This window comes from Archocentrus centrarchus, chromosome 4 (genome assembly GCF_007364275.1).
Source record: "Archocentrus centrarchus isolate MPI-CPG fArcCen1 chromosome 4, fArcCen1, whole genome shotgun sequence".
Lineage (NCBI taxonomy): Eukaryota > Metazoa > Chordata > Actinopteri > Cichliformes > Cichlidae > Archocentrus > Archocentrus centrarchus.
Window position 1 is genome coordinate 6,917,468 of NC_044349.1, and position 20,846 is coordinate 6,938,313.

Genomic DNA, 20,846 nt, shown 5'->3' on the forward strand with positions numbered 1-20,846 from the left:
TGCAATATAGGAATCAGTGCAGTGGACTGAAAATTGAGAGCAGTTCTTTGCTCAGACTCAAGCTCATCATAAGCCAGTTTGCAGATGTAATACAAAAAACGCAGCACTGCACAAGAGAATGAACATTGCTTAGTCAAGAGGCAAAACAAGTTGCCTATGTTTAGTCAGAATCCTACTTCAGTACCCTAAAAGCACAAATTAGACTTCACTGTGTATAACACTTTAAAGTTACAGCTGGAGATTGTTAATTACTGTTATACTGCTGGGTGACTTGATGCGTGCTCAATAAACCAGGTAATGAAATCCCATGAGGATGATTCTGGGTGTAGTGTTTTCAGTCACATACACCCAGATGAACAGAATCACCTTCCTGGGTCTGCTGGGTGAATTTGCAATATACAGCATGATATCTTAGAAGATTCATATTTTAAAACCTGCAAAATAATAAGCAACTAAAGCTCTGAATAAATGTATAGAGCAGACAGTACCATTTTATTTAAATTACAGTGGAGTTTAAGTAGCTCGCAGCATTACGCGCCAATCCAAACTCCACACCAATTGGTGGCGGTAATGCGTCACCCTACAGTAAACCTCGAGGAAGAAGAAGAAGAAGAAGAAGAAGAAGAAGAAGCAGCAGTAGTAACCGGAAGGTGGTTGAATTTCTTTTGAGGTCTCAGTGGCAATGCACTCATGATAAAGTAAATAAGCTGTGCTTTATTGGTATGACAGTGGGCAGATATGCACCGCTACACTGCAAGGTAAGAGGCGTGATATTGTCCACGCAACAGTCATTTATCAGCATACTGACCTTTGGCACACTTTACAACTCCTGAGTTGTGTATACATGCGCATATATCCACCAATAGGGCAGCTACTTAGGTGGGCTTTGCGTACTGGCGTGGCTTAAAGCCAATCTCCGTTCCCGGTCAAAGTACCTGCGCAAAAGACAAGATTTTTAATAACTTTATACTGTAAGACACGGAGAAAATAACAAAATACACGATAAAAATGAATCAAAAGACGCATGGTGCAAATAAATATCCAAATCATAATCAAAGCATCTGCTTAAAATAAATTTGGGAACCATTGTAGAAGTTCATTAACTGAGAAATCCAGGCTCCCGGAAACTTTTGAAATGGGAAAATTCAAGAAAAGAGAGAGAGATCTGGAGATTAATTGCACGATGTGCAAACATGCAAGGAAATGCAGTATATAAGGCAAAAACAGATGCTGTACAATTCTAATGAGTTTGAAAGTCATTATTTCTTTAACACAGCCTGAACTCAATCAGGCAGCTTTCTTGTATTTTAAAAAGAGGTAGTTTTGTTAAGGAACATAAACTGTAATGTTGAAAATTCTGATTTTATTATACCCCAGAGGAATGAAAATAAGCAGGTTTATTAAATAGGTTAAACAGCTAAGCACAACTTAAGTCAGCAAACCTAAGTTAATGTAACCAAATGAGAGAGAACCCAGTCTGTGTACTGGCAGAATAAACCATTAAAGCTTTGCCCAATAATAAAACAGTACTGCAACCAGTGTACTGGAGTTGTAACAATTTGATTTTAATTTAATTTTCATTTATTCTATCCTCTCATCTTTTCTTTTGCCATCGTGTCGCAAATAAGCCTTAAAGCATTTCACTGTCTGAATCTTGTGGTGCAGGTTTGTTGAGTGCCACCGGCAGTATTCAGTCTGTCATATGAGCTCCGCTGCTGGGAAGAGGAGAGCCCTCCGCAGTGCCTTCCCTGTGCTGGACCTGCCTTTTTGGCCCATCCACAAACACATTTATGAAGCAAACCTCCGAAATAGCAACGCCTGCTTGAAGAAGTAGGTTCGCTCATCAATGTGCTCTTTTGAAGTTTGCCTACATGACTTAGTGAGCTATTACTTGTACGTATTAGTTAATGCATGATTTTCACCAGTGTTAATTTCGTTGACGAAATATTTTCGTCATAGTTTTCGTCAACGACCCTTTTTTTCATGAGGATAACGAGACGATAACTAAATAAAAACTACCTACCTATTTTATGTATATAGTGCTTATGTATATGTGTATAGTGTTTTTCTATTTTATTTTATTTTATTCTATTCTATTCTATTTTTAGTTCATTTGTTTTTTACTCATACTGAGCTGCTGTAATGTGCAAATTTTCCCGTCATGGGATCATTAAAGTTTTATCTTATCTTATCTTATCTTAAAAGAATAAAAACGATAACAAAATTAATTGACACTTTGGTCAACGAATGAAAACGAGACGAAAATGCTTGGGGGGGACGACATCCAATGAGAACTGATTTAATTTGGTGACAGGGCGGGACAAGTTAGGAAAATATCCAATCACACGCACAGTTGCACAAATTTGCTCTAAACCCGGGAAGGACAAACTAGCCTGTGAGTTTTCTTTACTTCCGATAAAACTAAGTTATGTAAATAATGTCAGCAGGTAGAAAGAGAAGAACCGATGTATGGACACATTTGTCCTTTGATACCGTGACAAATATCTCGGGTAAAAACACGACAAATCTTAAACAACATCTGCAAACCAGTCACCCAGATCTCCATGCAACGGTAAGCATTTTAATGTCATGCAGGGTAAAGTGTTTTTCCCAGTTTAGCGTTTGTGTTTAGAGAAAATCTCCACACCGCGGTGGATTAGCCTTTCCTAATCTTAGTCCTGAACACTGCCCTGTACCTTTCAGAGTGTCCTGCTGTAAAACGCTCGTATTATCTCAGTAAGGTGGTGTTAATGATCAGGTGTGTGGGAAGCAGGTGAAACGCTAATGTTAATATTATTAATAATATTCCATAACTTTTAATAAATGTTCATGCATGTTGTATATTTTTTTGTATTTCATGTTGTATTTGCTTTGTTGTTTTAAATCAAGTAATTCTTTTAGATTTGATTTGTTGAATTTATGTTGATTTAAAAAAAAAAAAAAAATCTCAAAGTGAGGACCCTGTGTGTGTGTTTGTGTATGACAGTGTGTTGCGCTGCTTTAACATTTAGCTGCACATGTAGCCAGAATTGTATCATTCATTGGCTCTGGCTATCTCTGTTTATTAGGTACACAGAGTTTAGGAAGAAGGTAAGGGAAGGGGGAGGGGAGAGCAGCATAGCCAGGCACACCCAGAGAAACAGGAAGCTGCTGGTCAGAGACAGGCTGCGCCTCCTGCTGGATGATGAGGACTTTCTGGAGCTGTCACCGTTTGCTGGTTTGGGTCTTCCGTACGGGGACATACCTTCAGCCGGCTGTCTGACTGGTCAGAAACCACTAGCTGCAATCCTAAATATTTGGAACTAACTATAGAGTGTGTAGCTGTAGTCACACTAGTCTGATTAAATGTCTTTAATGCACTGTTTATTCCTTTATTTCAGACATTCATCCGTTTACTTCTCACCTTGTGGCGATCCAACACTTTATGCGTGACCTTTGCATCTTTTGTGCGTCTGTATAAATGTTATTCAGGAATCGGGAGGATCAGTGGCCTGTGGTGTGTGTTCCTTGCGAATGATGCCACGGTGAAAGGAGGCACAGCGTATCCGATCACAGTAAAGAAGCAGCTTCGAGCACAGGAAATAGCGATCCAAAACCGGCTGCCTTGTGTTTACCTGGTTGACTCTGGGGGAGCTTTCTTGCCGCTCCAGGTTAGCACACATGCTTAAGCACACCTCAGATTTAACACGCTTTAGGGGTCTCTCTTTAGAGGATGTCAATACTAGTTGAATTATGCTAACTGCTGTTTCCATTTCTTAATATTTGTTTGTGTATAAATGTCCAGTCAGAGATCTTTCCCGATAAAAATCACGGAGGAAGGACGTTTTATTATGAAGCCATGATGTCTGCCATGAAGATCCCCCAGGTACAGATGGTCTTTACACAGATGATGATCACTGTTTATAGGCGACACTGCCTTTAAAAATGTTTCTACTTTAGTCATGTGAGGTCTTATGATGGTACTTGTTTTCTGAACTGTTGTTTGGTTTTTCTTTTTGCTGGTGTGTTTCACCCCTTGAGGGCCACTATATCTTTAGACCTTTATTACAAATTAGCTTCCTTAATCTCCAAAGGCAGAGGATTTTCATATAAAAATGAATCATCCTAAAGGTAGCCGTCGTGTGCGGGTCATGCACGGCGGGCGGAGCTTACATCCCCACTATGGCGGAGGAGACTGTAATGGTGCACCAAATAGGAACCATATTCCTGGGTGGACCACCGCTTGTCAAAGCTGCTACTGGAGAGGAAGTGACACCAGAGATGCTGGGAGGGGCCAGGCTCCATGCTGAGTACATCCATACAGCAAACCAGTCCTAACTAATAACAGAAGAATTAGTTAATGTCACCATGCATCAACTTACTGTCTTGTTTCAGAGTGAGTGGCTGTGTGGACCACTTTGCCTGGGAGGAGAAGGAGGGTTTTGATTACACTAGAAACATTATATCCACCCTCAACTTCCAACTGCCTGAGGAAGAGGAGGAGGCAAAGAAGAGGGAAGCAGAGGAGGAGCCGCTGCACAGTTCAGAGGAGCTTTTAGGGCTCGCTCCTAAGAGTTATAACTACAGCCTGGATGTTAAAATGGTACGACTGTATATGATTGGAAAAAAATGCACAAAGTTCTCTAGACTGATTAGTTTGTGCCTCTTATGCTGCGTTTTGGCTCTGTGACCTGTAATTGGTTGTTTCTGTGGGTCTGCTCAGGTAGTCAGTCGGCTGGTAGATGGGAGCCGCTTTCTGGAGTTTAAAGCTCGCTATGGAACCTCACTTGTCACTGGCTTTGCAAAGATACATGGGTAAAAGATACCAACACACATACATAAATATGGATCATTTTAAACTGTTAATCACGCAGAGCTACTCTAGTTGAGTCCAATAATAATATGCAATCAGGAGTGGAAAAAAAAAAAAGAATACAATGTCAACAAGTAGAGTTTATGGCAGTGGCAGTGAGTGCATGGTTTTGCTTGTCTACTGGCTGTGATGGAGCCTCTCAATTCACCCACCGCCTGAAACAAGCAGTTTTAGCTCCCTTGTCTTTCCTTTAAATCAGCTGTCTTCTGATTGGTTGCCGCTGATTTGCAGTAGGTAGGTTGAGCTCTTGGCCAAATTAGGGACATTAGCTAAACTATGACATCAAACAAAACCAAGAGTAGAAAGATACACCTGTACATGTGGATAATAATGGAGATTTAAGTAATACTTCATAAAGCTTCACTTGTAAAACCACCAATTTTCTGGTATATTAGCAAACACAAAATATTCATGTATGTTTATATGTTCTCCCAATAAAGCTGGTGGTAATTCTTTCTTTGCATATTCACTGTGTAAGTCACCTAGTGGGAATATTAGCAAACAATGGAGAGCTGTCATATGAGGCTGCGCTGAAAGGAAGCCATTTTGTCCAGTTGTGTGACCAGAGAGATGTCCCGCTCCTCTTCCTCCAGAACACGGCACCTGGAGCAGCGCTAACACCGTCCACAAAACGGGTATTCACTCACACTTCATTCCCACTAATGCACAAGCAGTCAAGGTCCATCAAAATATATGAATGCACGTGTTAATGCGGCTTATAGTGTAGACACGCTTTGCGTCCTGAGTAAGTGTAAAAAGATGATATATAAAAACCATCCTGTTTCTCATTTATTATTGTCTCTCCTCCAGGCAGAGATGAATAGTAACCGTCTGAAAGCTCAGGGTTCAATGATGTCAGCGGTAGCATCCGCCTCCGTCCCCAAAATCACCGTGGTGATTGGTGGTTGCCACGGTGCAGACAGCTATGCTATGGTGAGCTGCTCAGTAAATGTTAGTCTTTTTAGCTTCCTTAACTGAAAGTTGGTATCATATTTAATGAAGAAATGATGACCAGTTGTCCTGAAAAGCTTGAAATGTATGGTACTGTGCAAAAGTCTTGAGCCACCCATCATTTCTTTATATTTTGTTTCCAAGGAGTTGGACTTTCATGTCATATTTTTTTTTTTTTAAAGGGGTCATGAACAATAGTTCTCCAGACTTTCTGAAAGTCTTCAAATTTTTTTCTTTGCACATTGGCTGCTTTTTCACTCATTTTCAGTCCACTTAAAAAAAAAAAAAAAAAAAAAAAAAAACTGAGGAAACTGGACAGGTGACAGGCCTCAAAAGAACCAAAAACTATATACGACAGATGAACAGATTTCATAGTTTGGGGCTACATGTCACCCAGTGGTATTGGGGTATCTTGTCAAAATTTATGAAATTATGAATGCAGAAAAGTGTGGTCAGATTTTTGATCCACCATGCAGTACTGTCTGAAAACCATCTGATTGGAAGAGTCTTCATTTATCAGCATGACAATGATCACAGGCACACTGCCAGTGCAGTAAAAGAATACCTGGATAGAAAAACATCTAATGGAACACGATCAGTCATGGATTGGCCTCCCCAGAGCCCGGACCACAACATTACTGAAGCAGTGTGGGATGATCATGGCAGAGAGCAGAACAAAAGGCAGCCAACATCCAAAGAAGAGCTTTGAATGCCCTTCAAGAAGCCTGGAGAACTATTCCTGAAAAATGACATGAAAGCTGCCTGAGAGTTCAAGCTGTGCTAAAGAATAAAGGTGGTCATACCAAATATTGACTTTAAGCTCATTAGAACTGTACAAACTGTGTTTTTCTAGTTGGTAATGTCTAGAATTTATTTATTATTTACAACTTGGTAATTAATACTAATCCTGTGGCTTACAATAAAAAAATCCTTCCTTGTTCCTCACCAGTGTGGACGGGCGTTTGATCCTAATTTTTTGTTCCTTTGGCCCAATGCCAAAGTGTCTGTTACCGCTCCGGGTCACGTCAGCTCTCTGCTTCCCATTGATGGTGAGCAAGATGAAGAGCAGAAGAAGCAGGAAGAGAAACTGAACAGGAGGTTAGCGGAGGAGAGCTCAGCTTTCTTCTCTTCTGGCAGGATGTGGGATGATGGAGTCATTCTGCCTCAGAACACCCGGAAGGTAAAATTACACTTTTTTTTTTTTTTTTTAAAGCAGAGATTAGTCAGTTTGGGAAACATTCAAGAACACTCTTGACTCTTTTTGGCTTCAGGTTCTTAGAGATGCCCTGGACATCATCAAACAGCAGCAATATCAGTTGTCTACAGAGAAGCGACGGTCAGCATTTCTGCGTATGTAGAGGCTTCTGTCCTTCCCCTCCTTTTTTTCTGTGAAGGTTGTAAACGTCAGTTAGAATTAATTGCACTTTTTGGACCCGCAAGAATTAACTTTTTTAATTGTAATGAATGCAGTGTCTTTGTAAATGTGTGGAAGTCTGTGTGACAGATGTGATAATTACTCTCAAGTTGTCAAAAGGCATTCTGGAGCTAAAAAGGCTGATGGGGTATTGTCATCACCCCGCCAGGTGGGTGGCCAACTTTCAACGTTTTAAACCCGATATCTCAAGAACAATGTCACCTGGGACGTTCAAATTTATACCGTCTACTAAAAATCTCAAGGTCAGAGGTCAAGGTTTCTGAAAATCTTGTGAATAAGATAAAAGATGTGACCTAGGATGTTCAAATGATGCCATAGATGCCTCTACTAAAAATCTCAGATGACTTATTTCTTACCATAATAGTGCAAATCACAGACAGCAACAGTATTCTCAGTGGTTTACACTTCATTTATATCAGTCTGATTTTGACTCAGAAAGCTGGATCGTGTGTCAGTGACAGTAAGTTGATCTACAGCTGATCCGTTCACTTCAGTTGTATGTTCTTTACAACACAAAGCATGAGCAGCAGCGTACCGGTTGATGTTGCCTTATACATAAAAGAATGATTGTGTCTTCCTCGCAGTGAGGAATAACACTTGTCAATTTAACATGGATATTTTGATACTGTTATTGATCTGTTTTGGATCAGATCTGGAAAAAGTTGCATTTCTCGTTTAAGCCTTAAACCAGATCAGGAAATGTCTCATGGAAATCTTTTTGGTTTTTTTTTTTTTTGGTTTTTTTTTTTTCCCTAGAATTTTCATCATCTTTTATTATCTCATGCTAAAAAAGCTGAATCTACTAAGCATACCTCCTAAGAAACATGCACTGTATTTCTGTCAGTTTGGTCCAACAAAAACCTTGTAAAAATCTTGTAATTATCATGTAATTATTGTAATGTTTTTAATTTGTATTAAATACATTAAAAAAAGTTTTTGATTCTTTTGAGAGTCCATTAAATATTTCATTCTCTATGTTATAAATTTTAACATTTTGTGTAGTTATTTTTTTTGTCATGTTTTAAGGATCACAGAGGGGGTTTTTTTGTTATAAAAAGGAGAAATTACACATTCATATAAAATTTAAAAGGTTCACCCTATATTGACCCCTGATGAGAAAGTTAGATGTAATATAAAAAAAAAGATGCATCTCTCTGAGTGTCAATGATAAGCAGCTTATTTTCACATAGCAATGGGGAAGGCTGGATATAATTCATTTTTTTCTCAACTGTTTTGAGGAAATAAAGTCGACCTATTGTCATAACCTTGGTGGCATCCGTTCCACTAAAACTTTAATGGTGGCCATAACTCGAGAATGATCTCACCCAAATTCAAATTCACACCATAGGTGCATCCAGGGTCAGCACAGTGGCGTGGTGGTTAGCGCTGTTGCCTTACAGTTAGAACCTCTGTCCAGGGTGTACCCTCCCTATGACAGCTGGGATAGGGTCCAGCGCCCCTGCAACCATGAAAAGGATAAGCAGAAGAAAATGGATGGAGATGCATCCACTAAAAATCTTGGACCAATCTGAATCTCAACGACCTTCAAGCTAGACTCATCAAACTTCACACACTTGTTCACTGACCTTCCTATAGTGACACTTTGACATAAGTGGGTCATTTTAGTCCATTGGCAGGTGGTTGCTACGATGACTTCATACAATGTGATATACATAAGAACTTTCAGCTGTGTACAAAGTTCGTGGATATATTATAATACATTATAAAAATATTGTTTTTAAAGACTTAATTTTTTTTACAGTGTTTTGTCAAAACAAATACACTGTAGCAAGTAATTGTCTGTGTGAAATGATAGTTGGAATTAAATTTTTTAATTCGAGTAAAATTGTTTCAAACATCTGTAGCAAAAATATTGTCTGTTTACATTTGTAGCTTTGATTATTTCAGAAACATTAAAATTTCTATGCAGTAAAGGTAGGTGCGTTTGCTAATGTAACACCATTAGTTTCTCTGGGCTGCTTCTCACCACCAGCTATAGGAAAAATAGAATAACATGTATTGTGTGTGTAATGACATTAAAGGAACACATCAGAGCCCAGTGGGGGAAAAAATCATGCTGGACATCTATACTTATATGGACTGGTAATATGATAGGAATGAAAGGATGCCACATCGTTTGATGGAAATGAAAATGATCAACCTTCAGACAGATGAATTCAAAGGCACCCCAAAAATCAAAGTGAAAAAATGATGTAGCAGGCTATCCTGAGCTTTTCAGACGGTTACTATCCAATTTCAGGCTGGTCTCTAAGCTGCTGGACCTGGGCCTGGGCCCATCCCTGTGCAGGTGGGTTCACAGCTTCCTGACCAGCAGACCACAGGTGGTACAAGTGGGTCACCTCACCTCATCCTCCCTCACCCTCAACACTGGATCCCCCCAAGGCTGTGTGCTCAGCCCTCTGCTGTACTCACTGTACACCTATGACTGCGAGGCCACGTCAGAGTCCAACGTCATCATCAAGTTTGCTGACGACACTGCTATTGTGGGACTAATCTCTCACAATGAGGAGACAGCCTACAGGAGAGAGGTCTCCCGCCTGGAGAACTGGTGCCAGGAGAACCACCTCCTGCTCAACGTCAGCAAAACGAAGGAACTGATCGTGGACTTCAGCAGGAAGCAGCAGAGGGACTACCATCCACTTGTCATCAGTGGTGCTGAGGTGGAAAGAGTGGACACTTTCAAATACCTGGGAGTGACCATCTCACAGGACCTGTCCTGGACTCATCACATAAACATCACTGTGAAGAAGGCCAGACAGCGTCTCTACCTCCTCAGGCGGCTGAGAGACTTCAAGCTCCCACTCAAGGTGCTCAGGAACTTTTACACCTGCACCATCGAGAGCATCATGCGTGGGAGCATCACCACCTGGATGGGAAACTGCACCAAGCAGGACTTCATGGCCCTAAAAAGGGTGGTTCGTTCAGCTGAACGGACCATCAGAACCACCCTCCCCAACCTGCAGGACATTTACACCAAGCAGTGCAGGCTGAGGGCCATGAAGATCCTAAAACAGCCCAGCCACCCCGGACACTCTCTCTTCTCCCTGCTCCCATCAGGCCGGCGTTACCGCTGCCTGAGGGCTAAGACTGAAAGGTTGAAGAAGAGTTTTTACCCACAAGCCATCCGTCTGCTCAACTCTGAGCCCCAACTGGACCATTATTGCACAATGTAAATATTATAATTTATAAAAGTGTGTATAGTGTATAGTATATAGAGTATAGTGTATAGTGTGAATTACTTTTTTTTATTTTTATTCTTCTTATTTATATGTGTGTGTATATATGGTTGCAGGTACAAAATACATTTCACTGTGCATTGTACTGTGTATAACTGTGCATGTGACAAATAAACACTATCTTATTTACTCAGTACTACTTTGAGTTGCTCAAATGAAATTTCAGCAGTTTGTTTGGCCTTCATGTGGTTTATGCATGCCTGACAACACTGGGGAATACTCCTAATGAGACGATGAGATGGTGTCCTGGGGGATCTCCTCCCAGATTTGGACCAGGGCATCACTGAGCTCCTGGATAGTCTGATGTGCAACCTGGTGGCATCAAATGGACCAAAACATAATGTCCCAGAGGTGTTCTGTTGTCAGTGGTTTCAATTCCTTCATCCTCCAGGAACTGCCTGCGTACTCTCGCCACAAGAGGCCTGGCACAGCATCATGTGGTCACAGTATGCAGGTAGTAACTGTAGACAGTGTCTAGATGGCTTGTGCCCAATCGGGCTCCATGGTGCCGGGCAGCGAACACAGGGCCCACAACAGGACGTTGGGCTCTTAGGCTGCCCTCATGAAGTCTGTTTCTGATTGTTTGGTCAGAGACATTCACAACAGTGGCTGCTGGAGGTCATTTTTTAGGGCTCTGGAAGTCCTCATCCTGATCCTCCTTGCACAAAGGAGCAGATACCGGTCCTGCTGATGGGTTAAGGATCTTCTATGGCCCTATCCAGGTCTCCTAGAGTAACTGCCTGTCTCCTGGAATCTCCTCCATGCTTGAGACTGTGCTGGGAGAGACAGCAAAACCTTCTGGCAATGGCACGTATTGATGTGCAATTTTGGCAGAGCTGGATTACCTGTGCAACATCTGTAGGGTCCAGGTATTGTCTCATGCTATCAGTAGTGGCACCGATGTAAAACTAGTGAAAAAAACAGTCAGAAAAGATGAGAAGGGGAAAAAAATGTCAGTGGGCTCCACCTGTAAAACCACTCATGTTTTGGGGGTTGTCTCATTGTTAATTTCATGAACACCAAAGCAACTGAAACTGATTAACAGCCCCCTCTGCTACTTAACTGACCAGATCAACATCCCAATTTTTTTGAGCAGAGACCGGTGAAGAAAATGCAGTTTAGCGGCAGCATTGCAGAGCAATAGTGGGAGTTCATTTCCAAATGAAAACTTGTCTTAAATGCCAAAAAAGAGAGAGTGACTGGTGTGTTTCATGCAGTATCTTGGCCGGGTTGGATAAAAAGCGGCTTCATGGTTTGTACATCCCGTGCAGGGTGACAGGGATGACGGTGTTGACCTCTGCCCTGGCGAGCTCTGTCAGCTTCCTGGCATCCAGCACCAGCAGGGAACCTGGTCTCTGTGCACCTGGCTTTACCACAATACTCAGCAACACACCTGCAAAACCCAGACACAGGTGGTGACTGCGTGTTCTACAACAAACAGGCTTACAGAACAATGCAAATAAAAGTTATTTCAGGAGTGAGAGTTTGAAATGTGTCTACATTTAGAATTTGGGTATGTACAGATTATTACTGTTCTATGTTTGATGCTGGAAGAAAAAGACAATCTACTCTAAGGCAGGAAATAATGACCCATTATTAATCATTTGTATCCTATATTACCTTGTATCATCCTTGCTCAGCACAGATTTATTTAGCACCACTAAAAATATACTGGGTTTAAAACATCTTCAGCAAAAAAAAAAACAGCTTCAGATCATAGACTGTACATAAAAGATGGATGTAGCCACTGGGGATTTACCCATTGGTTAGTCTCGTTATGAAGCCTTGAGCCGAGTGTTTTTCCCATTACGATCTTGGTATTTGTTAAACTGCATATGACCCACAAGAGTGACTCACTGTAAAACCAAACGAAACTGCAATCTCATTGGCTAACAACTTGTGACTGACAAGTCATCAGCAATGAACAGATTCTGGATAAGCCTCCTTTTTTGGACTCAAATAACAGAATAATAATGATAAAAAAAATTAAGTCATCCAGAAAAAGCCCTTTTTACGCACATGACCGCACTGAAGATCGGTGTGCTAAGATGTGAGAACGTATGCCCTACCATCGTCCTCCTCTGTAGCTCCGGGTGACGGCACAAACAGCGGCTCCGATGGGTAACTCTCCTCCTCCCGCCACACCCAGGTCTCTTTGGTCTGCACATTCAGCTTGACGATCTAAAACAGCAACCAGCAGCTTTGCCACACTGTGTTGGGGAGCTGGCTAATTTCACCAGCCCTGATGCTTTCCTCATCTCCTGAAGTATTCAATGAAAAAAAACCTCTTACCCTGTCAGGAATGAAGTGGTTGAGTCCCAGCCCGTAGGTGAAGGAGTACTTCTTCCCACAATACTGAGAATAGTTGATCTGTGGAAACTCAAAAGCTGAGAGAGTGATGCAGAGAAACAAAAATGAATATGAGAACGCAGCCTAATAATATAATATTAGGATACAGATATTGGAATATACACAAATCATGTAAACTGTAATATTTATGGGATACCCTGTCTTGGTCCGGAAAACAGGACTTCAGGTTCGAGCCAGATGGTGCCATCGCTGTGAAGAACAGCAGTCGCTGTGGTGTAGGACAGAGACACCAGATTCTTCCCCTGCTCCTCCTGAAAACATACATGTGTACAGAAAATGATGGCGCTCAAAGATAAAGAGCTGCCGCTCCTGGTTTACAGTGAAACTGAAGCTATTTAAAAACATTTTGATGGAATACATTTTGATAAATGTCTGTTTATATAAAACATAGCTGTGACTTTATGATCTACTATGATTAAAATTGTTTTGTTAGGTACAAAGACCTCTTTTTTTTTCAAGTGTATATAACTTATAGTAATATAGGCTAGTAATTGTAATTCCTAGTTATACTCTAGGATATAATGTTACTGTATAAGTAGATATCAATTAAATATACCTAGACCCAGAAAGGCAGGTACCCATAAAAAGGCCTAAAGAGGCTGTGATCCAACCCAAAAACACTGATGATGATGATGATGATGATGATGATGTGATCACCTCAATAACAGACTGTGCAGTGCTCAGAAAAATGGCAAAAAAAAAAATCCAAGAGCTACATTTCAGACTCTACAGGCCTCAGTTAACATGTTAAATGTTAAAGTTAATGACAGTACAATTAGAAAAAGACTGAACAATATGGCTTGTTTGGAAGGGTTGCCAAAAGAAAGCCTCTTCTGTCTAAAAAGAACACGGTAGCGTGACATAGGTTTGCAAAGCTGCATCTGAGCAAACCAAAAGACTTCTGAAATCACATTCAGGGAAAACCAAGCACAAACACCTGTCAAACAGGGTGGCGCAGGAGTGATGATTTTGGGCTTGTTTTGCAGTCACTGGTAGTCACTGAGTCAGTCCCGTCGCCAGATCTCAGTCTTAAGGGGGGCTTATGAAATCCAACAGGGGGGCACCACTATTATTAGCTTGATTAGTGATCTGGCTTGGGTGGGCGGGCCAGGGCGGGCCCAAGCATATCAGTGGGCGGACACGGCCCCCTAGGGCCCGCCCATAGCGACGGGTCTGCATTGAGTTGACCATGAAGTCCTCTGTAAACTAAAGTGTTTCAGAGACAAATGTGAGGCCATCTTTCTGACCAGTAAAGCTTGGCTGAAACTGGGTCATGCACCAGAACGGGGATCCCAAGCACAGCAGCAAATCTACAGCAGAATGACTGAAAAAGAGAAGAGTCAAAGGTGTTGCAATGATGCAGTCAAAGTCTAGACCTCAGCCTGATTAAAATGCTGTGGTGGGAACTCAAGAGAGCTGTGCATAAACGAATGCCCTCAAACCTCAATGAACTGAAGCAACGTCGTAAAAGAAGAGTGGGTCAAAATTCTGATAAAGAGACTGATAAAGTTATACAATGATTCAAGTTATTGCTGCTGAAGGTTGATCTATAAGCTACTGAATCATGGGGTGTACTTACTTTTTTCACAGGACTGCATAGGGCAGGATACATACTTAAATTATATCCTCAGAAATAAGCATCTATGGTCCAAAAACGTTTTTTTTTTTTTTTTTTAACATTTCTAAAACTATGTTCTTTTAATAATTTTCTCATGCATTTTAAGTCTGTGTGTGTAGACTCACCCTGTGAATATCCAGTGGAAGCACATATCGCCTGACTTCAGGCTGAGGAGCTCGTATAGCTGCTTTCTTCACCTCCTCCCACTCCTCCCTCAGATTGGCCAGGTACAGGTAGTTGTACACAAATTCATGACTGCACAGAAAACGAGGGTGAGAGAGAGAGAAATGTCTCATAATTACACGAAAAAACACTTGAGCAGACACACACACACACACACACAGCTTCACACTTACCCTTTCCATGTGCAGAGATCAACAACGATGAATCCTTGGTCTTCATAGGTGTTAATATGGTGAAATAGGTTGAACGCTGATGTTCTGAACTTGTGACTACTCATATAACCTGCTGGGTCCTTACTGGCCAAGTGGAACCATGTCTGCGGCACACAAACACACATATCACTGAGCAGAAGTCACACGTTACCAATCAATTCCTTTTTTTTCCCCAGGAGAGGGTTTAGAAACTTTAATTACCAGTGCTAACTTGGTCTTACTTATACCAAGGGTGTGGGTGACTTTAGTAAGTAGTAAATTATTATTAAGAGTTGTGCTGTTTTTAGTGGAAAAAATGTGAAAGAGTGTAAAAAATCTAATATAGGCTATATTGAGATATTGCTATTATTTGTAACTCCAGCATCTGTGAACAGACTGAAGCAAAGGGCTCCTGGCTACCCCCATGCTGTAGTTGGACTCAAAGCAGTCCATGTATGTGGCTCCTCTGAAACTCCAAGCTGACAGGAACTTGAGCAGGTTGATCTTCACCGGCTGCTCCACAAACACAAAGTAGTTGTCTGTCATTCCGAAGCTACAGACAGGCAAGCAAGCACAGAGAGACACACAGTGGCAGAGCACAGCTCATTTTAATGGTAAAATGTCAAAGATCGAGAAACAAACAAAGTGCAGGCTTTATGTGTATGTATGAGTTCACTCTGTACCTGTGTACGTAGGAGGGTTTAAGCCTCTCACTGCTGGGTAGCTGGAGCAAGACTTGGGACCTTTCTATGGGGTCTGATTTGTCTGGAAACACAGATACAAACATATAAACTCTTAAAAAAAACTTTTACCCCACTTTCTGTCTTGATTTTTTTCCCCCTCTTTTTTTCCTTTCTCCTGTTTGCATTATATTCTTGTTGTTTGTCTATCCATCTGCACCCTTACATCAAAATGTGTCATGGTCCCGGGCCGGGGGGCCAGTGTTTTGAGTTTTTTTTTTTTTGTGAAGTTCTGTTTTTTTGTATATTGTGGTTGTGTTTTCTTAGATTTCCTTACAGTTTAGATCCTCAGTTTGTTGTTGTTTGGGTGGTCTGTTATTAGCTATTTGTATGTTATTCTGGTTTCCCTTTGTTCTGGTCTCCCCCGTGTTTGTGTTACTGTGTGTGTTTTGTCCCCGGGTCTTGGTCCTTCTCTGTGTTTAGTTCCCTTCCCGTTGTTTCCTTGTGTGTGTGGTGTTTTGGTTCCTCTCCCTAAACTAAACTCTTTAGAGTTTAGTTCTCCCTGTGTTTTTCCTTAGTGTCCTTACCTTGTGTTGTGTCTCTTGTGCCGGTTTCCCCAGCATGTGTTATTCCTCGTGTGGTGTCAAGTCTGCAGTTGTATCTTGTTTGGTCACTTCCTGTTTTATTTTGACAGTCTCATGTTCTCTGTGCTTTGTTTAGTTTTGCTTCCATTGTGTTATTAGTTTCATTTGTTCCACCTGTGGTCCCCTGCTGTTTCCACTTGCCCTGATTACCTAGTGTGTGTATTTAAGCCCTCAGTTTTTCTCTGTTCTTTGTTGCATCATCATTGGTTGAGATTTAGTAGTTTGTTAGTTTATTGTAACTTGTGAGCCTCCAGCAAATAAAAGCTGTTAGAGTTAAGCTCCAGTTTTGTATGTCCTGCATTTGGGTTCTACCCTTTCTAACACAGCTTAACTGTGACACAATCATGAACAGTCAGTGCTTGTGGAGGCATTATACTCCTTTCAAACCCAAATATCTATAAGATGGAAATTTACTATATAACTTAAAAGTCAATAAACATCAATAAATGTCTTAAAATAAAATAATAATCAATTCAAACAAACCCACTGGTAGCCAGGGACAGTGTTACTTACTTACAATATGTACCAAATTCACCTTTCTGAGCAGGTGGGATCTTCACGATGTTATAAGCCAGACTCATGTTCTTTCCAAAGCAGTTACCTATGTTATAGACCGTCCCATCTCTTTCATTGTGGGGGTGGGCGGTCACCCCATTCACTGAGAGGTATTTACAAAGGTCCACCTAATGGAAGACATTAAATTTAAATCCTAATGAATATGCAAAATCACAATCAGAAACTTTTGCTGATGTAGCAGGGAAAGAATAATAAAGCAGAACTAAAAATGCAATAACGTTGAAAATGTCCAAACTCTTCTTTCTGGCATATTTGTGGAGGGTTATAGTTTTAACAAAACTACCAAGAAATGATGAGTCTAGTTAGTGTGTCATAAGTGTGCTGTAAATTTAAATCAGCTCCCACCTTTTTTAACGTCTCCAGTGAATCAGGATCAACCTTGGTGATGTAGTTGGTCTCGGTGACCGCGTAGAAGTCTTCACCAATTGGGTAGATGTTCACTAAACAGTTATCGGTCACTTCAGTGCCTCTGAGGTAAGTAAAGAACCTGCAGTTACAAGCATGAGGAAAGCCTCACATTAAACCAAAGTAACAATGCAATCTAGAAAACAATTTAAGTGATATAAATAAAATATATTATGAGCAATATATTTTTTAATGTTTAGTAAATGAAATTGCATATTAATATATTGAGTTATTTACTTTTTATTATGGCACCTTTGGCCCACGTTTAATGTGTGCTGTTCCTTTCTGCTAGTTAGCACCTACAGTATCAGACAGTCTAAAGTGCGCAGGTTTGGGATTACCTCGAGAAGATGTTTTTGCAGGGGTCAGGGTAGGCTGCTGTGCCTAACTCAGTGATGACCACTCTGTTCTCTGCCATGGCACGAATGTATGCATCTGTCTTGATAAACCTGAGTGCAAAGATCAAACACATTATGTGCAAAAGAACCAGTACACTAACTGTTTTTGCGCCACAGTCAGATTATTTGAAAGATTTTTGTTGTGGCATGTGACTGAAATCTTTGAAACACACAAAAGAAATCCTCTTGATTTGTTGCCTGTTTTTTTTGCAACATCCCACTGTGGATGAATAAACATCAGTGTTTTTTTTTTTTTTTTTCCCCTCAGAACTGCAAACCAGAATCAGATGTCATAAAAATCTGAAATTGGATTCTCAGAATACTTCCAGTCAGAATATGAACTACATAAAGAATGTGCTCTGATGCTGTGGATTAATAAGTCTGCTTACTTCCTGTAGTAGGTCACCTGCCCGTTCTTCAGGTCAAACTTGTGCATGAGAGCCTGTCCATCAAAAAGGTGGTGGAAAACTTCATCTCCCACCTCGAAAAGACCCGGGCCCATCCTCAGAAGACTTCCCCCCAGCCATGATGGGATAACACCTGCAGTGATAAAACCATCCACCACAGGATGCCACATATGTGTGAAAACTCAGACTAAAGGATTTTTTTCCCCACACCTGTTTGCACACTATGAACAGCAAACAGTCAATATCAGACTTTCCACATTTCTAACACTACAGTGTCATTTATAACACTGCAGTATTTTTATCTATTAGACTGATTCTGGCAGTAACACCAAACGTGGGATACATTTTGCATAGATGGGTGAATAGTTCCTGAGGCCTGAACTTTGGTGACAGTATCTCAGACTAAGTGTCTCCTGGAGCTTCTCTCTATTTTTTCTCCATCACAGTGTTTAGTTTCAGTGGTATTTAAGTTAACCAGTGTAGAACATTAAGTTCAATCAAAAGCTATTACTTATTAAAGATAAAGTAAGCCTGTGTCCTTTAATCACACTAGATTAATATTAAGCTAGTATGATTCATTGGTTTCCAGACCCTTATGGCCGGAAGCTTTATATGGCTTAGCAGTGTTGAGCTAAATCTATGCTAACATGGGCATCATTTTATAATGACTGTTGCATGTATGTATATATGTCCCCATTTGTTTTTTCTTCTCCATCACAGATGCACCATTCTGAACAAAACTTTGCATGGACATTGTCACACAAACAGCAATTATTAACACCTATATCTTTTTTTTTTAAATGTATTATAAATCCAGATTATTTTGATTTTTATATATATTATGTTCATTTCATCATCCCCTTGCAAATGTGATGTTACGTCGTCCATTTGCATTTGTTTCACGACACATTTGACGTACGTCACCCATACCCACCTTTGTGAGTAAATTCTGTATATGTGATGGAATTTTGCAACCATGGGTGGAAATTGTGGTTGGAAAAATGAAGCCAATGATTTGTGATTGATGAGTTGTTGGTCACGCCCTTTCATAAGCACTGTATGTAGTATACCCTGAAAGTTGTTGTGCTAATTATAAATGCAAAGCAATACACTTTTTAATTTTGAGAAATGGGCTCCCCCTTATGCCTCCCAGCAGTGAGGACTGCTGCCTACCATTACCTGCCTTTAATTTGCAAAGGTGAACTTACAGCGAAGGATTGTGGCACTTTGTTGTTTACTTCTTCCATTCAATAGGGTGTCTGTGCAATGTCTATGACATATATAACACTTCATCTAATGCCTGTTTCAAACTAAATCACAAATCTGAAGTAACACTGGTGCTAGAGGAAATGTCAGGTGATTCATGCTCTGGGACCCATTAACAGCAGTTAGTAGTTGAGATATTTCTGTGTAATGGATAAACACACACTGCCATCTACACAGCCATGCATTGCTGGTTTTTGCAGACAGTCTTTCCTACCAGTGATAACTGCAGGTATGGGCTCATTCAGCTCCTCCACTGTCTCAAAGAGCTTCTTGTAGCCGCTAGCAGGATGCTCCACGCTGGAAACAAAATAAAAATATACCCCATAACATAACTGACCACTGGGCGTCTTCAATCATTCTCTAATTGTGTGGGTTTACAGTTAAATCAGGACTATCTAAACACTGTTACAGATTCCAGAACATACAGGAACTGATCAATGGGGTCAAGTGATGCAGATAATCTCTTAGCTGAGCCTGACAGTTCATTGGTAGAAGCTGCTGACAGTCATCTCACAGCAAGTCTATTAAGTAGCTGTTATTTTGATCATTTCACAAGTTCTTATATTAGACTTGTTTGTCAGAAAATTAAATTTGTTCAGTTCTTCACATTTTTCTTTTCTTTTGTTTAATCCATATTTTTTCTGATAATTTTGTTTTTCTGTGGCTTGCTTGTCTGCATTTCTGTGGTAGTAGAAGGACTGAAATCCTTCCTCAGCTCCTTAGCCAAGACTCTTTCAAAGTGCGTACATCAGCTTTCCTGAGTTTGAAGCCCTGAGCTTTCCCAGATGCATTGAGTACGTTACTGCTGGATCGATGACTTACTGTGAAATTTCAGGTTGAAACTCTTGAGGTTAACTCTGCATCGTTTAAAATCTACTCAGATGACTCATCATCAAATCAGTTCCCGTAGAGCAGAACAAGACACATCTGCAGGCTGCTTTCTCTTATGGTCTTATTGGTGAGAACCAGTAACCCCGAACCTTGAAAAGTCCTTTTCAGATGTTTGTTTCTCTTCATCACCATGCATCTGAGAAACTAAAGAGAATATATTACTCACCGGCTGACCATGTTGCTATGCTCTTCACACACTTCCTCACAAGTTGCTTGCAAAACAGCCTCTGGCTTGCATTTAAACCACTCACAGATTTCCTCTGGTAAGGAATGGAAACAGTGCCCCATCCACCCTCCTCCCGTTCTCCCCTCCCCTTTTCCATCCTTCCTGACTCCCTGTCGTCTTCTTTTCCTCTATGCGCCTGTTTTCCCTTCATGCCTTTTGCTCCCCCTTTTCAGCATTCCCACCACCACCCCCAAACCTCTTCCACCTCCCCCTCTCCAAGTCTTAACCAGAGTCGAACAAACCAGCTTTGTGTCCTCCTCTTTCAGCCGTCTGGTCCCCGGCTCTGCACAGAACTTTCTCCAGCCCACCTAAACAGGGTCTGGGAACGCAAACACCAGTGATGAATCTAACAAATTCAACCTTTAAAAGCAGCATGTTTGAAGGTGGATATGCATGCAGAAAGAATCATATCTAATTAGTTCCAGACAGCTTTGGAAAAGACTTAGAAACTAATTTAATTAGCTACTCAGGAGGGAGGGGAGTAACACACCCACCC

At 40.9% G+C, this 20,846-nt stretch overlaps 2 protein-coding genes across 3 annotated transcripts; one reads left to right on the forward strand and one right to left on the reverse strand.

Moving 5' to 3' along the window:
- Positions 1 to 625: 625 nt before the first annotated feature.
- Positions 626 to 8,181, forward strand: LOC115778503 (methylcrotonoyl-CoA carboxylase beta chain, mitochondrial). Its single transcript, XM_030726550.1, has 12 exons — positions 626 to 758; positions 1,666 to 1,830; positions 3,069 to 3,265; positions 3,472 to 3,650; positions 3,785 to 3,865; positions 4,111 to 4,289; positions 4,375 to 4,582; positions 4,703 to 4,794; positions 5,331 to 5,487; positions 5,663 to 5,785; positions 6,753 to 6,983; positions 7,075 to 8,181. The coding sequence occupies exons 1-12, from the start codon at positions 739 to 741 to the stop codon at positions 7,159 to 7,161; spliced, it is 1,719 nt and encodes a 572-aa protein (XP_030582410.1). The 5' UTR covers positions 626 to 738; the 3' UTR covers positions 7,162 to 8,181.
- A 2,444-nt stretch (positions 8,182 to 10,625) lies between these two features.
- Positions 10,626 to 20,417, reverse strand: LOC115778935 (retinal Mueller cells isomerohydrolase-like). Of its 2 annotated transcripts, XR_004019879.1 has the most exons (15): positions 20,291 to 20,417; positions 19,448 to 19,530; positions 17,950 to 18,100; positions 17,504 to 17,611; positions 17,103 to 17,244; positions 16,717 to 16,864; positions 15,541 to 15,622; positions 15,278 to 15,410; positions 14,840 to 14,982; positions 14,609 to 14,738; positions 13,002 to 13,116; positions 12,788 to 12,882; positions 12,565 to 12,676; positions 11,563 to 11,888; positions 10,626 to 11,403 (listed from the first exon to the last, which is right to left on the reverse strand). XR_004019879.1 is itself a non-coding variant. In XM_030727318.1 (14 exons), the coding sequence occupies exons 1-14, from the start codon at positions 20,410 to 20,412 to the stop codon at positions 11,743 to 11,745; spliced, it is 1,710 nt and encodes a 569-aa protein (XP_030583178.1). In that variant the 5' UTR covers positions 20,413 to 20,417; the 3' UTR covers positions 10,626 to 11,742. The 2 variants fall into 2 exon arrangements, 1 of the variants encoding a protein (XP_030583178.1); XM_030727318.1 differs by having other exon boundaries at positions 10,626 to 11,888.
- Positions 20,418 to 20,846: the final 429 nt, after the last annotated feature.

What these genes read in the sequence shown, in the direction of transcription:
- LOC115778935 (XM_030727318.1), bottom strand. Translation starts at nt 20,412, where the DNA reads ATGGGGCACTGTTTCCATTCCTTACCAGAGGAAATCTGTGAGTGGTTT. An exon ending in AGTCCAACTACAGCATGGGG is followed by an intron (nt 14,983 to 15,277) that starts GTAGCCAGGAGC and finishes TGTGTGCCGCAG; the next exon opens with ACATGGTTCCACTTGGCCAG. An exon ending in TTCCACTGGATATTCACAGG is followed by an intron (nt 13,117 to 14,608) that starts GTGAGTCTACAC and finishes GTATGTTTTCAG; the next exon opens with GAGGAGCAGGGGAAGAATCT.
- LOC115778503 (XM_030726550.1), top strand. Translation starts at nt 739, where the DNA reads ATGCACCGCTACACTGCAAG. An exon ending in GGGGCCAGGCTCCATGCTGA is followed by an intron (nt 4,290 to 4,374) that starts GTACATCCATAC and finishes GTCTTGTTTCAG; the next exon opens with AGTGAGTGGCTGTGTGGACC. An exon ending in TAACACCGTCCACAAAACGG is followed by an intron (nt 5,488 to 5,662) that starts GTATTCACTCAC and finishes TCTCTCCTCCAG; the next exon opens with GCAGAGATGAATAGTAACCG.